The sequence below is a fragment of the Drosophila guanche genome, unplaced genomic scaffold (genome assembly GCF_900245975.1).
Source record: "Drosophila guanche unplaced genomic scaffold, DGUA_6, whole genome shotgun sequence".
Taxonomy (NCBI): Eukaryota; Metazoa; Arthropoda; class Insecta; order Diptera; family Drosophilidae; genus Drosophila; species Drosophila guanche.
Genome location: NW_022995750.1, coordinates 3188335 through 3203682, shown reverse-complemented (window position 1 = coordinate 3203682; position 15348 = coordinate 3188335). Strand labels below are relative to the sequence as shown.

The following is a 15348-nucleotide window of genomic DNA, read 5'->3' as shown; positions in this document are numbered from 1 at the left end:
CGAGGGGCACAACACCTCTTTGCACGCGCCCCAGGCGAATGCATAATGAATCAACACACTGCACAAAATCCAAATATTTATTAGCTAAGCATTTTTTTGCTTCGAGTCTTAGCTGAGCTCAGTCGAAAAGCCAAGCCGGTTGTCGGTTAGATTGGGGTGAGATCCCACTGAAGAGTGGGTCACCGTCAAAGGCAGCACCAAAAGCAACCACCACTGTGATCGTGCCGGCGAAAAAAGTGCGAGAAATGTAAACAAAACGAAACAATTACATGCATATATGTATGTACCGGACTCACCGTTCGGTCATAAAGCTTGGTCGATGGCACAAAAGCTGTGAAAAGCTTTGCAAATAGCTTTAAAGCGCGAACTTGGACAAGTATTATCCCCTGAGAGTGTATTATAATTCAACTAAAGTTTGAAAATTAAATGATTAATGATATTAAAATGAGGAAATTTTGATGGTAAACTAAAGTTAATTAAAATAATCAGAGAACACTTTTGGGAACATCAATATTCCCTTTATTTTCCCCCTTTTAACCACCATAAAGTTGAATGTCATCTTCGTACAGACGATTCCACACTTCTAGGCCATCCTTTTCGTATTGCGTTATAAAGTCCAGATCGTGTCCTATATTCAATGCCCTATAGGGCAACTTTGCGGTCACTGGAGTCCACTCCTCCGACTCCGTTTCAACACAGTTGGGATCTCCAGTCTTGGCAAAGGCTGTCAGAATGCCGACCATCCTTTGTATAGTGAGATATTCAGCAGAGTCCAGCGGCAGCTTCTGTACGCCCCTCTTGTGGAAGACGTAGGCCATGTCATCAGCATGACAGACACCCCGCTTGATGTCGTCGCCGCATAATTTATTTCGCACTAGATTGAAACTGGGAGAATCAAAATCGAAGCGGTACAGATAGGTGGGTGCCTGGGCATGGGACAATCGAGAGCGCACCACGCGATGCAGACCGTGCCAAAATAGTTTATAGCTAAAAAGCTGCAAGAGAGGGATATGAGAAAGAGATCCAAGCCAGAAATCAAATGTTTACTTACATCCAGAAGCTGTGTCACATTGTTTTTGGAAATGCCTCGTGGTCCATAATGATATTTAACGAGCTCCTTAGCTCTTGCCTCACGTTCCTCATCGATCATCGTGACGAACAGTTCGTGGGGCAGCACCAGCGCTGGTTCTTGTTTGAAAAGATCTAGCATAAAGCCATTGTTCAGCTTGAAGAAGGGATAATAGACCAAGCCCTCGAAGGATGTGCCGCCCAGCAGCAGGGGCACCTTGACGGACCAAGCATCTCGCATCATCTCCAGATATGGCTGCTGCACCAGACCCTTCTCGTACTTGGCCTCCTCCACTCCGGGCACAAAGGGATACAGAAAGCCAAAGCATCGATCGTGAAAGGTGTAACACTTATGGGCATACTCCAACAATTTCTTGGCCTCCACCCAGCGAAGGTACCGCAGCATATCCTTCTCCCTGTGAGGTCCCACGTAACCAGCAGACAGCGCCAATTGCGAGTACAAACATGTTCGATCGGGTATCTGTACCCAGGGACTCAGCATAGAGCCAGACATCATGACGGCCTTGTGGAAGAGGCACTTGGCCTGCGGCAGGCACATCATAAAATGGACACCCACAGCCCCGGCACTCTCGCCAAAGAGCGTGATGTTCTCCGGATCACCATTGAAGTTCTGGATATGCTGTTTGATCCACTTGAGGGCCAGCAGTTGATCGTGGAGTCCCGCATTGCCAGGGACATTCGATTCGATGCTTGGCAGACTGAGAAATCCAAGAGCGCACAGTCGATAGTTGAAGATCACGTACACAATGTCCTTGGACATCAAATAGTCTGGACCGTACATCTTTCGAGTGGCACCACCGGTGCGAAAGGCACCACCATAGATGTAGACCATGACGGGAAGAGGAGGCTTGGTTTTATCAAACTAGAAGAGAGAGAGATAACTGGCAGGGGCGAATTCAGATATGCTGATCCATCACTAACATGCTTGGTGTAGACATTCAAGTAAAGGCAATCCTCACTGCCAATGGTTTTGCCTCCATGGAACTCCATCTGCAAGGGTATTTCCCTCTCCTGTTGCGCATCCAGTTCCTGGTCAGTCCACGGCTCTGCGGGCTCTGGGGCCACAAAGCGCAGCTCGCCCAGCGGGGGCTTGCCAAATGGAATGCCCTCAAAGCTGAAAAACGAATCGCCATAAATGCCACACTGTCGCCGACCCTTTACACGGCCCATGGGCAGATCTACAATCTTGGTTTCAGCACAACTACGTTGGGCAGTGAGACGTAGCGACCGCTTGACAACCTGCAGATACTTGCCGGGGGTAGGTCTCGACACACAAAGTTTCCACATTTTAAAATCGAATTAATTTAAACTTTTGAAAGAAGTTCCAAAACCTAATTTGGTGGGCAACTGAGATCAGCATTGCTTATAATTATAGTGAATAGATTTATATCTTAATACAGCAAATGAACACTACATTTTTGGGGGCACCAGTGTCACAGTGTCCTCCTGCTCCTCAATCGCCTCCAAGTAGTTTATTTTCTGTTCTTTGTTCTGTGCCTTGATGGATTTTTCTTGGTGCTTGGGCACCAGTGTCAAATCGAGCAGGTCACATTCAGCACAGCTGCAGTCAGGGTCATGCACCTCCTCAAACATTGCCAAGAACTTCAAGTCCTGTTTTTTCTTCTTTAAAAAACCTTCCAAATTTGAAACTGGATTTTGTTCCTTAAAAGGTTCTTCTTTTGGATCTTTCCCGTTGGGTGGACGACTTGGGGGTGCAGCCTCCTCGGCCAAGGGTTCGGCCTCACAAATCGGTTGTTCAGCCTCCTCATCCTCAAGTACGGCATCGACTGCCTCTTGTTGCTCTTCTTGGATCTGAACAACTCCCATTTTGATCAGAAACGCATAAAAAGCTGTCTTCTTTAACTCATACACATTTGGCAAAGTAAACAGCACAACATGACCTATGAATAATATAAAAAATTTAAATTCTAAGGGGAAAACTGGGGTGGGGAAAAACTCACCGAACAGCAGCAGGGTCATGAAATTGAAATAGTCCCCCATCATATTGATAAAACAGAGAATGGCCATAAGCTTCAGCGACTCGTGCAGATCCTTCACCAGGAGCAGTTCAATCATTTTGTTAACGAATGCATTCAACTTGACGACAGCCACGCCTGTCAGATGCATGACCTCCTCTTGGGGTATGTTGCAGGTCATCAACACATTGAAACGATAGGAATAGTATTCCTCCTCGTTGTTTCTTCTGTTCCACAACTCTATCACCTCAACGAAGAAGCGATATCCCAAGGCGACGAGGATCAAGGCAATGCCCAGCATGCTCACCACACTAATGGCCGAATGTTGCATAATGTCCACCAACAGGATCAGAATGCTTGTAAAAACCAACAGTGTGCGGGAAAAGTTTCGCCACAGCACAAGGTTCTTCAGTTCCTGCAGCATCTGACCAGTGCCAAAATCCTCCTGGGGGCGTGGACTACTAGAAACCGCACTTGGGGTAGCCATTTTGTAAATGTTCTTATTAAACACAGAAAAAAAGGATAGAAATTTAAATTCTTTTTGATTCAGGGAAAACAATTTTAGCCAGGCCAAGTTTAGATTTTGAAACCAAAATGAGAAATGGGAAAAAGTCCAGGCGTAAACGTAGTAGAAAAGAGTACTAGATGATAATTTTCGGTACATCTATCGATAAAATTGATTTTAAATTTGTTAGAATGGAGAACAGTGTTTCCCGGCACAAACACATACATACACAAAGTGTGACCAAAGCGATCATTTACATGCAGAAAACTATACAGAATATTACCAAGTAAGAGCCATTACATTTTTAACAGTTTTTAGCACAATTTTAAACTAATTTACATCGAATTGTCCCATGCGGCTATGGATCACTAGAATTTTACTTGGATACAATGAATCCTTATATTAAATTCTCTGGCTTGTAGATGCTATCCCACACTTGAAGTTTCTCATATTCCGGGAGATCCACAATCTTCACATCGTCGCCTATGTTGATCACACGCTTGGGATCGGACCTTTTCGCTGGCTGCCAATCCACTTCGCTAATTTCGGAACAATTGGGATTGGAGTTTGCTGCAAAGGCAGTCCACATGCCAACCATTCTCTGAATGGTGCGATATTCCGCTGAGGATTTCTCCAGTTTCCAAGCTTGAGAGTTACGGAACAAATATCCCAGCTCATCGGCATGGGAAACGCCTTTCTTGATATTGTCGCCACAGAATTTTGTACGAAAGAAATTAAAGTCGGGGGAATCAAAATCAAAGCGATAGAAATATGTGGGTGCACTGGCGTAGGCGAGTCTGGCCTGCAAAGTGCGATTGACGCCATGCCAGAAGATCTTATATGAATAATACTAAAAGGGAGATAAAGATAAAGATTTAATAAACATAAAGATATCTGATAGATCTTTACTCACATCTAGCATATTCATAAAGAGTTCAGAACTGGGTTTGGCATCGCCAAAAGTAATCTTGAACATCCTCTGACTGTACTCCAGACTCTCCTGCTCCGTACTTATTAAACGCACATCATGTGGCACCATTTTCAGGGGATCATCGTTTAAGGTGTCCAAAGCCTTGCGATTGGCCGACACAGCGGGGTACATAAAGAGACCCTCGAATGATGTGCCACCCAGCATGGCAGGCAGATCGTTGGTCCATGCCTCGCGAGCCATTTCCAATGGGGATTTGGGCACCACACAATCCTCACCCACATACGACTCTATCGTGGGCCCAAACGGAAATAGCATGCCATTACGGCGATCTTCTGGCGTAATCAAACTGTGGCGAACCAGTTCCTGTGCCGGCACTCCGAGTAAATGTTCGAGCACCTGAGCATCCACATTCTCTCCCGTGTAGCCATGATGTTTGGCCAAGCGATAGGCAAAGTCCGACCTTGGGGTGTTCGACCAGTAATTGTGAACTGTACCCGACATTGGTATGGCCTTGTGGTAGAGTCCCCGTGTCTGCTCTGTGCACATCATGAAGTGGGTGGAGCAACCGCCTGCACTCTCGCCGAATAATGTTATGTTTTCGGCATCGCCATTAAAGTGGGAAATGTATTGCTTGACCCATCGCAGAGCCAGCACCATATCCTTGAGCCCTGCATTGCCTGGAACTTTGAGGCTGGGATCCGTGAGCGAGAGAAAGCCTGCAGCAAAGAGTATTTTGTGTTGGCTTTAAAAGGATTCTTCCTCTTAAATTTGACTAGTAGTCATGACAAATATTAACCATGGTAATGATGATTGTACAACAATCGTGAGGGTTTGAACCCACTAGATAACATGAATCACAGATAAGATACCGTCCCTTTCACTCACCCAAACAGTCCACACGATAATTAAATGTCACCAAGACAACATCTTTGGCCATAAAATAATCAGGACCATACAGCTCGCGTGTGGCCTCGCCAATAGTGAAGGCCCCGCCATAAATGTACACCATGACCGGCAAAGGTTTCGCACTCTACAAAACAAAACAAAAACATCAATTATCATAATCAGTCGATCGATTGTAGGTTTCTTTCTCTCACTTTCAGCTGCTTGGCATAGACATTCAGGTACAGGCAGTCCTCGTCGCCACTGACCACCTGTGTCATAAAATTTTTCTGCACCGGCTTCTCCGCATAGTGGCTGCAGTCCAGCACACCACTCCATGGCTCTGCGGGCACGGGCGCCCTGAAACGCAGCTCTCCAACCGGTGGCTTTGCAAAGGGCACACGCTCGTAGCTGTAGTATGAATCATCGTACAGAGTTTCACGCTTCACGCCCTTTATCTTGCCCAGCGGCAGCGTAATTTCATATTCATCTGCTCTGTTGGAGTTAAAATCAAATTTATTTAAATGAAAAGCTCTACAAAACTTCCATACGCAACTTACCCTTTACTCATCGTTGAGGTGCTTCAATGTGCCTGCCGCGCGTGTTGTCTGACAACTGAAACAGAAATAAATGAATTAACAAAACCAAAAAAAAGCTACACAGCTCGGGTCGCGAAAAACGTGTCCACTGTTAGAGCTTTTTCGCTTGTGCAGTTATCTGGAATTAGTTGTGGTGCTACAGGGGGTCTTATCAGGCTAAGCGGTTACATTCGAGCTGGTTTTTGTTTTTCCAGAGATAATGTGAGTGTTTTACTTTTATAAAACAATTGTTTCTGTTTAGATTAGATTTCAAAACAATGATTCGTGAACTTTAAAGTGTACAAAGCATTGAAGACAGAACCAAATGAGGTGCACTGCTGGACTACGCTTACAGTTGCGAAATTATAACGTTTGGATAATTCTTAAAAGACTTAAAGTAAAGGAATATCGATATTTAGTCATATTAATCCAGGGCAAAGCCTTTTATGTGCAGTAAGACAAGGGAAAGGCGCTGCTGCAAGTCGCGAAATAGCATTTTAGGAGGTTTTACAAAGAAATTAATAAAAAGATTAGATAGATTAGCTATTTGAATTCATTTTAAAGTAAATGCTGAGCTCTTTTATTGGCCAAAAACTAATAAAAATAGAGACATAGCTCTCTGCATAGTTGTTGCTGAAGTTCACATTAAGATAACCAATACGCATCGCACTCTGTAGCTGTACTCTAACATTTCCGAGGTACAAATTATGTTCGTGTTCTCCTATCTTAACCATCATATTAAAGATTGCTCTACAGTCTAGGTCAATGCAAAAAGTGTTGGATATAAACCAAGAAATTTAATTATCTTTTAAACAAAAAAAACCAAAAAAATTATTGCAGACACCAATTAAAATATATTTTATACCTTAAACATACACTCAAAATCTACTTTACCCAAAGCTCTTATATTGCACATATTATAAAGAAGTAATAGTAAATAGTATCTATTGATATAATATGGATTTAAAAATATTCCAGAGACACACACACACACACCCACAAACGAAAATTGATAAGCGATCGATGGTCAGCAGATTAGATTTGGGGTTTATTGGGCATCTAAAACAGAGTCACGCCCGCCTGTTCGTACAGGCGGTCGTAAAACGTTAATTTCTGCCGCTCTGGCTGTGGCATAAACTTCAGTTCTTCACTTATATTGAGGATCATGCGTGGTCCGAATCGTGTGACTGGCTTCCATTCCACCAAAGGTTTGGTTAGCTCTGCGTTGGGATCAGAGGTGGCGGCAAAGTTTACGAGCATTGCAACCATGCGACAGATAGTGGTGTACTCCGGTCGGGATTTATCCAATTTAAATGTGGATGGCAGCACATAGATGTATCCCAGCTCATCCACATGACTGACGCCGCGCTGCTCCTTTCCGAAGAACCGAATACGGTACAGATTAAAGTCCGGTGAATCAAAATCAAAGCGATAAAGATAGGTGGGTGCCTGTCCATACGACAATCGTGCCAGCACCAAACGTTCCTGCGAGTGCATCATATTGTGGGTCCAGAGGTGACTCAATGCATCCGTGTGCTCGATGGACAGTCGATGACCATGCGCCTGACAGAAATGATCGAGCAGTGACTGGCCCAGCTGTCGCCTCTGGCCGGGATCACAGCGATTGAGCAGAGTCTGTGGCAGAACACACTCTGGATGCTTTTGTAGCTCCTGCAGAGAGTTTGCATCCCTTAAAACCGGATTAAAGGAGAGTCCTTCGCCGCTGTTGCTTCCCATAATCACGGGAATGCGATTGCTCCACGCCGTACGCTGCAAGATAACAGGTTCAGACAGCAGCACCGCCTGGGGAGTCGCATAACCCTCCACTACCGGCACAAAAGGCATCATGCGACCCTCCGCTTTTTCCGCTGGCGTCCAGAAGTTTGCAGAGACCACTAGTTTTGGATCGGCTGCAGCTATAAAGTCAAAAACTTGGGCATCGATGTTCTCGCCCTCGTAGCCCAAATGCTTGGCAAGACGATATTCCATATTGGGTAAACGATTTAGCTCTGGGGAGAAGCCAGCCATAAGCACGGCCTTATGGAAGAGACCCTCGGTTTGAGGTGTGGCCAGCAGCATTTGCACGGCCATGCTGCCACTGCTATGGCCAAAGACGGTAATTCTCTCAGGATCGCCATTAAAATTCCCAGCATTTGCTTTAATCCATTTGAGAGCTAAAATTATGTCCTTCAGGCCAGCATTTCCGGGAATCTCCAGCGATGGATCCGCAAAGGAAAGGAAGCCTATAAAGGAAGAGACATTAGAGATGCCTCGCCTTGGAGCTCAACTCACCCAATGGACCTAAACGATGGCCAATGCTTATGTGAATGACATTCTCTCGCATAAAATAGTCCGGTCCCCAGGCGCGCCTTGAGGCATCCCCACCCTTGAATCCTCCACCATGGACATAGACCATCAGTGGCAAGGGCTTTTCGCTTTTAAGCTAAATAAAGAATTGCTTAAGCCAGAATCCTCTGATGTTAAACCACAATTTGTCACCTTTTTCACAGAGATATTCAGATAGAGGCAATCCTCCGAGCCCTCCACTTGCTTCGTATAGCTGCTCACTTGGATGCACTTATCCAGCGGCTTGCTGCAGTCCCGAATGCCATGCCAGGGCTTCAGATCGTGAGGTTCTTTGAAGCGCAAGGTACCCAAAGGTGGAACAGCGTATGGTATGCCATCAAAAGCATAGAACTCCTCCTCATCGTAGAGAGCTTTCAGCAGCACACCACGCACACGGCCATGGGTTGTCTGCACCAGTGGGGCGGTGGTTTCACTGCTGCAAAAGATGAAAGAAAAATGGATGTACTAGGTGTACGATTTAATGGTTTATGAATATACTTACTATTCGGACATTCTATCCGCATGCCAACAGCCTCAAGCATACACTGAAGCCCCCTCTTCAGAGTCCATAACATTATCGAGCAAGCGGATTGAGATAGCAGCAGCAGCTTATCAAACTTAAAATGTACTGATCGCTCTCTCGCTCGTATCTCAAAACAGCACACAAACAAACCAGAGACAAGAGGCTATGGTGTGGAGCGGGGTCCACTATTTGGACAGACTTTTAATGCACTTGGAATTTCTACAAAACATAGGAAAAACTCATTTAGTCTTTGATTTTGCAGATACTCTCCCACACGCTCAGCTTCTGCAGCTCTGGCAACTCAATCATTTTGATGCTGTCCGAAATATTGAGGCACTCCACCGTCGACTGACGGCTGTCCAAGGGCAGCCATTCCTTGGTGCGTGGCAGCTGCTCAGCAACTTTCGGGCAATTAGGATTCGAGCTTCTAGCAAAGCTTGTGACAATATCAATCATTCGTTCGATGGTTAGATATTCGGGTGTATGCTTGTCCAGTTTCCAGGCGAAGCTGCCAAACCATAGATACGAATGATCGTCCACATGGGCCACACCACGGAGCTTGTCGCCCACATACTTGATGCGCTGATGATTGAAAGTAGGCGAATCGAAATCAAAGCGGTAGAGGTAGGTGGGAGCACAGGAGCAGGTTTGACGCAGGCGTGAACGGATTACCCTCAGAATGGGCAGCCAAAAGACCTTGTAGGAGGCGTACTGCAACCCAAACCAAAGAAATAATGTTCTGCAGATCAGCAATAACAGATATTCCCTTACCTCGCAGTAGGCCAACACTCCCTCCGGCGACATGGCTAGAGCGCTCTCCCCGAAATGCAACGCCCGCAGACGCTGGCCCAAGCTTCGTGCCATAGTCCGGGGCCGGGCGCGCTTCTCCTCCCGCGGCAGCATATGCTCGGGCTGATCCTTCAGACTGGTCAGCAGATAGGGTGCCACAAACACGCGAGCATACATCAGGAGGCCCTCAAAGGAGGTGCCACTCATCAGCAGTGGAATCTTGTTGCCCCAGGCAGTGGACAGCAGCTCAGACGGCGGCTTAGGCAGCACACAGTGTTCCGTTTTGTAGGGTTCCACCATTGGCCCGAACTGGAACAAACAATCGTCCATATGCTCGGCCTGACTTAGGAGATACGGCTTCACGAGCTGCTCCCCAGGCAGGGCTTGCAGATAATCCAGGATCATGGCATCGGTGGCGGTATTCGCATTCTCCATTCCCAGATTTCCAGCCAGACGCTGCGGCATGTCGGTTATCGGGCATTGGGCCCAGGTACACAGCACATTGCCCGACTGCAGAATGGCCTTGTGAAACAGTCCCTCCGCCTTGGGATTCAGCATCAAATAATGGACCGAGGCTGCTCCGGCGCTTTCTCCAAACGCCGTCACGTTATTCGGATCCGCATTGAAGCTGGCAGCGTTCGCGGTTATCCATTGGAGACCCAGCACCTGATCCTTGAGCCCAGCATTGCCCGGCACGCCCACGGCTGGATCGTTGAGAAGGAGAAAGCCCAAGGGTCCGACTCGATAGGAGATTGTGACCACAACCACATCCTGCATCATGAAATAGTCGGGGCCGTGCAGGTCAGTGGTTGGATCGCCCTTTTCAAAGCCGCCGCCAAAGAAGAACACAATCAGCGGCAGTGGTTTTGCTGACTTCAGCTGCAAATAAGAGTGAATCATGCACTATCTACTACAAAAGCATAGAGAGAAAACTCCCTACCTCCTTGGCATACACATTCAAATGAAGAGAGTCCTCGACGCCTTCCAGCTTTTTGCTGTAATGATTGAACTGCAGCGGCTTTGGGCCCTGCGACCTGCAGTCCAAGGGCTCCGTCCAGGGTGTCACCGCCAGCGGAGCCATAAAACGTAAACGCCCTACCGGCGGACGGGCATACGGAATGCCCTCGAAACTCACGTACTCGTCGCCATAGACGCCCGTGCATCGTCGCCCCACCACAGGGCCGCTCTCTGTCTGCACCAGAATGCTACCATCAGATCTGCAAAGATTCCCGGCTGTTTGAATCCAAAGAAAACTGTTGAACAGTACTCACCTCTCCATGTCTAGCGGTCGAATAAAAAAACTTGACACTTTAGCGCCTTTTATCTAACGAAATGCCCACATTTATGGCACTTTTTTTATCGCGCAATGAGAGAGCGGTCTGGCTAGCAAAAAACAACAACAAGAAGAAAGACGACCGCACAATTTCAGTGAGACAGCTGATATTTCATGCTTTGCTTGCTTGCTCACAAGAGCTTTGTATACTATATGTGACTTTTGGTTGTTTGCATAGTATTTGTTTATTATTTTGTTGAGAAGCGCTGCGGCTGGCGGGCGATTTTAGCGTGACTGCGACGCCGACGGCTTGTGCCGTTATAAACAGAGCTTCCAACTGCGTGGCGGGTTGGCCAGGGCTCCTGTAACACTAATGTTTTCTCGTATTTTGTACACTTAAATAAAAGTCGATTGAACACATATTTCATTTCAACACCATTAAATAGCAAGATATTACAATTTATATTATATATGGCAAGCATAATTATTTTGGTACTTTTGCAGCCCTGGTAAAGTGCTGTTTGTGTAAAGAAAATATAGAAAATAAAAACTAACCGGGGGGATTGACCATTTGAACAGCATTAAAATGAATCCTGATGATCTCCTCCCACATCTTTAGCTTAAGGCACTCGATTGGGTCGTCTGCTAATGGCTGCCACTTAATCGTCGGACGTATCGAATCCACGCAACCGGGCTGGAATAGATTCATACATATGCACATACATCCTGAAGCTCAGACATATCCTGCTATTTTATTTTGTTTTGTCCTCAAGCATGGTATTGTTGTTAGCAGGGCTGTCCAGTTTGACGTCCAGGTCTATTAAAACTAGCACATGTACCATAATCATGTAAGTATGTTTGTATGTTTGAATAAATCTTTGAATATTCTTCCATCTTAAAAGCATTTAATTATAAGTACATATGTACATAGTTTAAGAGGAAAAAGACTTACATATATTTCCAAACTGCAATTTTCTTCTTATAATGCAGCCCTCGTATTTGATCTAACGTTTTACTGTTATTAACAGAGCTGTGACAACAATCCAACAACAACGTGCCGTTATTGACAGCGCTGCAAAGTGCGATTCTTGGCGAGGGCTGCAGTGACACGGTAAGATTGATACGTATTTGAAATATGTACAGCTTTAAATCTCATAAGTACGCTTATTAGATGACTTGGTAGTCCTGCATCAATATAAAAAACATTTCAAGAACTGCAAAATTTCATTGATGTGCCAGCCCTGGTACATCGTCCAACATATACATACATATATAAAATATCTGCCGTTATTATCAGTAGTTTGCTACGATACCAGGGAGTGACAGTTGTCTCAGTGAATTTCCGAAAACTTAAGTTAATTTAGCATGATGCCTATGAATACATATTTTAAATGCAATTACTTATAAACACAAACATAAATTTTAACTTATTTTGTAGGATTGCACTGCAGCCCTGGAATGATTTGATTATAAACATAGTGGAAAATGTAGGCACACATACATACTACACTGCAAGAAACAAAGTTCAAACATTTTTATTCTTTGCATCTAAATATAAGCTTTTTCAATGCTAAAATTAGGTTTATTGTGGTGCGAATGTCAAAGCAGGGCACCGTTTGAGCGCAATTCTATTTTTATTGCGCATTTCGCTAGAATACAATGACGCAAAACTGTTAGCGGTGGGTAATGCATACACAATTATGTACACGCATGCACATGTATAGATCGCCAAACAGCTGGGCTCATGTGAATGTGTTCGTGCGCTGCCGCGGCCGTACAGCTGTGCGGCGTCTATCTTTCCCGGAGCCAAAAGGCCGGCCAATCTCAGTCGCTTCCAAACAGTCGCATCGTAGAGGCCAGCCCAGCATTATTGGATCCAGCAGTAGTCCGCTCTTTAACCTCATAGAATTTAACACTTCCCAGGAAAAATAATTTCGTTTACAAAATTCACAGACACACATATAAATTATGGAAGTACAAATAGGCTGGCAAAAAATGCTCAAGATGGGTGCCAAGTGAGTACAAGAGAGAGAGAGCACAGGAGTTCAGTCCACAAGTCCGTTGCGATGGTGAGGGTCGAGGGGAAGACTTTGCACCTCGCGCGACCTGCACCCGACTGGGGCGATGTGGGGGCTATCATTCAGCTTCCTTATCGCTTACAATACACCTTTGTCATCGTGTCAGTCGCCGTCTAATCACTAATCACAGTCCTCTCTCTCTCTCTCTCATCACCCCTCCTCGCAGGCTCGTTGGGCACAAATTCCAGCAGTATCGTCTGGCCACCAACAACACCATCGTGCTGGACACGGAAAATGGCCGGGTGATGGGTCTGCAGCGCAAGACCCTTTACGACGAGGAGCTGTACTATGCCTTCGAGGGCATCCCGTACGCCAAGCCACCCCTTGGAGATCTCCGATTCCGTGCCCCAGAGCCGGCAGAGCCCTGGAAGGGTGTGCTAAACTGCACCACCTATAGATCGAAGCCCATGCAGCGGAACATGGTGATGGGCATAATCGAGGGATCCGAGGATTGCCTTCATTTGAATGTGTACGCAAAGACGCTTAAGTCGGAGCAGCCACTGCCCGTCATCGTGTGGATCTATGGTGGTGGTTTTCAGAAGGGCGAAGCCTCCAGAGATATCTATAGTCCCGACTACTTCATGAAGCAGAACGTGGTCTTTGTCTGCATCAATTACAGACTGGGCGCATTGGGTAAACTGTCGAAAGAAATCCCTTTCCGTAGTCCCTTCAAGGATCTTTTCTCCTTTTCAGGTTTTCTTAGCCTCAAGGATCCCCAACTGGATGTGCCCGGCAATGCAGGACTCAAGGATCAGGTGATGGCACTGCGCTGGATCAGCGACAACATTGCCCACTTCAATGGCGACCCCAACAACATCACGCTGATGGGCGAGAGTGCCGGTGCCGCCTCCACGCACATCATGATGACCACCGAACAGACGCGTGGCCTCTTCCACAAGGCCATCCTGCAGTCGGGCTGTGCGCTGAGTGAATGGGTGGAGAGTCCCGATCGTCAGTGGGCCTTCCGGCTGGCCCAACAGATGGGCTACAAGGGCGGCGAAAAGGATGCGGAGGTGCTGAAATTTCTCAACACAGTCTCAGTCCGGCGGATAGCAAGCACTGACCAGGACGTCATTACCAGGGAGGAGGTACGCAACTTTTTGCTGTTCGCCTTTGGGCCAGTGGTGGAGCCGTACGAGACGTCGCATTGTGTGGTACCCATCAGACACAAGGACATGCTTCCCCATGCCTGGGGCAACGAGATTCCCGTCATTGTGGGAGGCAACTCTTTCGAGGGCCTCTTCTCGTATCAGCTCCTCCGCGGCGATCCCTGGGCACAGAGCAATTTCCACAACATCCTGCCGCGGGAGGTGAGCGAGGCGGCCACCGACGAGGAGCGCGATGAACTGGTGCGTCGCCTCAAGAAGGTCTACTTCGACGATGAGGAGCGCGAGAAGATGGGATTCTTTGAGGCGCTCAATATCTTCTCGCATCGCCAGATATGGCACGATCTGCATCGCCTGGTCATGTCCCGCCTGGCCTACGCCCCCACACAGGCCACATATCTGTACCGCTTTGACTTTGATTCGCCGCACTTCAATCAGTTCCGTCGTTTGGTCTGTGGCGATCACATTCGTGGCGTGGCCCACGCCGATGAGCTCTCCTACATGTTCTACAACATCATAGCCCCCAAAATAAGCAAATCCTCCCCGGAATATCACACCATTGAGCGTATGGTGGGAATGTGGACAGCCTTCGCAGCCAGCGGAGACCCCAATTGCCCGGCCATTGCCCCAGCCAAATGGCTGCCCATTCAACGGACCGACAACGGTGTGGAGTTTTGCTTCAACATAAGCCAAAAGCTGGAAATGATTGAGCTTCCCGAGGCAGGCACACTGGCCGTGTGGGACAGCTTCTATGCCAGAGAGGCGCTCTATTAGGTTTACTATTTGTTTTTAGGGTGTATTTTATTAGGTGTACTTCCTGTAGTCCCAAAGATTGTTGCCAAAATGTTCAATGTACAAAAAGTTTTGTATTTCGCTTGTAAATTAGACATAAAAGTGTAAATTTCAAGAAAATTCATAGATTTTCCATTTAAGAATAATATAATAATATAAATAGAAATATTATAGAAGCACCCAGTCGCATTCCAGTCGAATTTAAGTGTACAAAGGTTAATTTCCCTAGGTAGAATTTTCCCCCTGTAACACTTCCCCACTATCTGGCCTATGAAACATTTATCGCTGGGTGTTTTAATTAATTCACATTGGTTTTGTTTAATTACCAAAATTCAGCTATACGAGACATTCTAGACATTTCCTAACACAGGGGCCAGAGGCCAGACGAGAGTAATAATTCCAGGGACCCCACCAGACAATCCGTCAGACAAGTGTCAAGTTTAAGGCTAAATACTTGATGGAAAACTAGTTGTTGAAAGC

The 15348-nt window shown here is 46.4% G+C and overlaps 5 protein-coding genes across 7 annotated transcripts; 1 reads left to right on the top strand and 4 right to left on the bottom strand.

Moving 5' to 3' along the window:
• Positions 1 to 523: 523 nt before the first annotated feature.
• Positions 524 to 5998, bottom strand: LOC117586396. Its single transcript, XM_034276427.1, has 10 exons — positions 5944 to 5998; positions 5599 to 5878; positions 5387 to 5531; positions 4484 to 5217; positions 3974 to 4420; positions 3051 to 3564; positions 2504 to 2990; positions 2011 to 2389; positions 1052 to 1951; positions 524 to 995 (listed from the first exon to the last, which is right to left on the bottom strand). The coding sequence occupies exons 1-10, from the start codon at positions 5952 to 5954 to the stop codon at positions 534 to 536; spliced, it is 4359 nt and encodes a 1452-aa protein (XP_034132318.1). The 5' UTR covers positions 5955 to 5998; the 3' UTR covers positions 524 to 533.
• LOC117586013 lies at positions 2425 to 3950 on the bottom strand. The gene is made up of 2 exons (XM_034275843.1): positions 3051 to 3950; positions 2425 to 2990 (listed from the first exon to the last, which is right to left on the bottom strand). The coding sequence occupies exons 1-2, from the start codon at positions 3727 to 3729 to the stop codon at positions 2500 to 2502; spliced, it is 1170 nt and encodes a 389-aa protein (XP_034131734.1). The 5' UTR covers positions 3730 to 3950; the 3' UTR covers positions 2425 to 2499.
• Positions 5999 to 6572: 574 nt separating the features above from the next.
• On the bottom strand, positions 6573 to 8954 carry LOC117586010 (esterase B1-like). Its single transcript, XM_034275841.1, has 4 exons — positions 8810 to 8954; positions 8461 to 8743; positions 8254 to 8404; positions 6573 to 8204 (listed from the first exon to the last, which is right to left on the bottom strand). The coding sequence occupies exons 1-4, from the start codon at positions 8818 to 8820 to the stop codon at positions 7021 to 7023; spliced, it is 1629 nt and encodes a 542-aa protein (XP_034131732.1). The 5' UTR covers positions 8821 to 8954; the 3' UTR covers positions 6573 to 7020.
• A 40-nt stretch (positions 8955 to 8994) lies between these two features.
• On the bottom strand, positions 8995 to 11166 carry LOC117586009 (esterase B1-like). 3 transcript variants are annotated; one of them, XM_034275838.1, is made up of 4 exons: positions 10891 to 11166; positions 10560 to 10836; positions 9602 to 10498; positions 8995 to 9541 (listed from the first exon to the last, which is right to left on the bottom strand). In XM_034275838.1, exons 1-4 carry the CDS (start codon positions 10896 to 10898, stop codon positions 9074 to 9076), a joined length of 1650 nt encoding a protein of 549 aa, XP_034131729.1. In that variant the 5' UTR covers positions 10899 to 11166; the 3' UTR covers positions 8995 to 9073. The 3 variants fall into 3 exon arrangements, with proteins under 3 accessions (XP_034131729.1, XP_034131730.1, XP_034131731.1); XM_034275839.1 differs by having other exon boundaries at positions 10560 to 10824; positions 10891 to 11164; XM_034275840.1 differs by lacking the exon at positions 10560 to 10836 and having other exon boundaries at positions 10891 to 11164.
• Positions 11167 to 12750: 1584 nt separating this feature from the next.
• Positions 12751 to 14988, top strand: LOC117586008 (esterase B1). The gene is made up of 3 exons (XM_034275837.1): positions 12751 to 12907; positions 13137 to 13603; positions 13664 to 14988. Exons 1-3 carry the CDS (start codon positions 12861 to 12863, stop codon positions 14848 to 14850), a joined length of 1701 nt encoding a protein of 566 aa, XP_034131728.1. The 5' UTR covers positions 12751 to 12860; the 3' UTR covers positions 14851 to 14988.
• Positions 14989 to 15348: the final 360 nt, after the last annotated feature.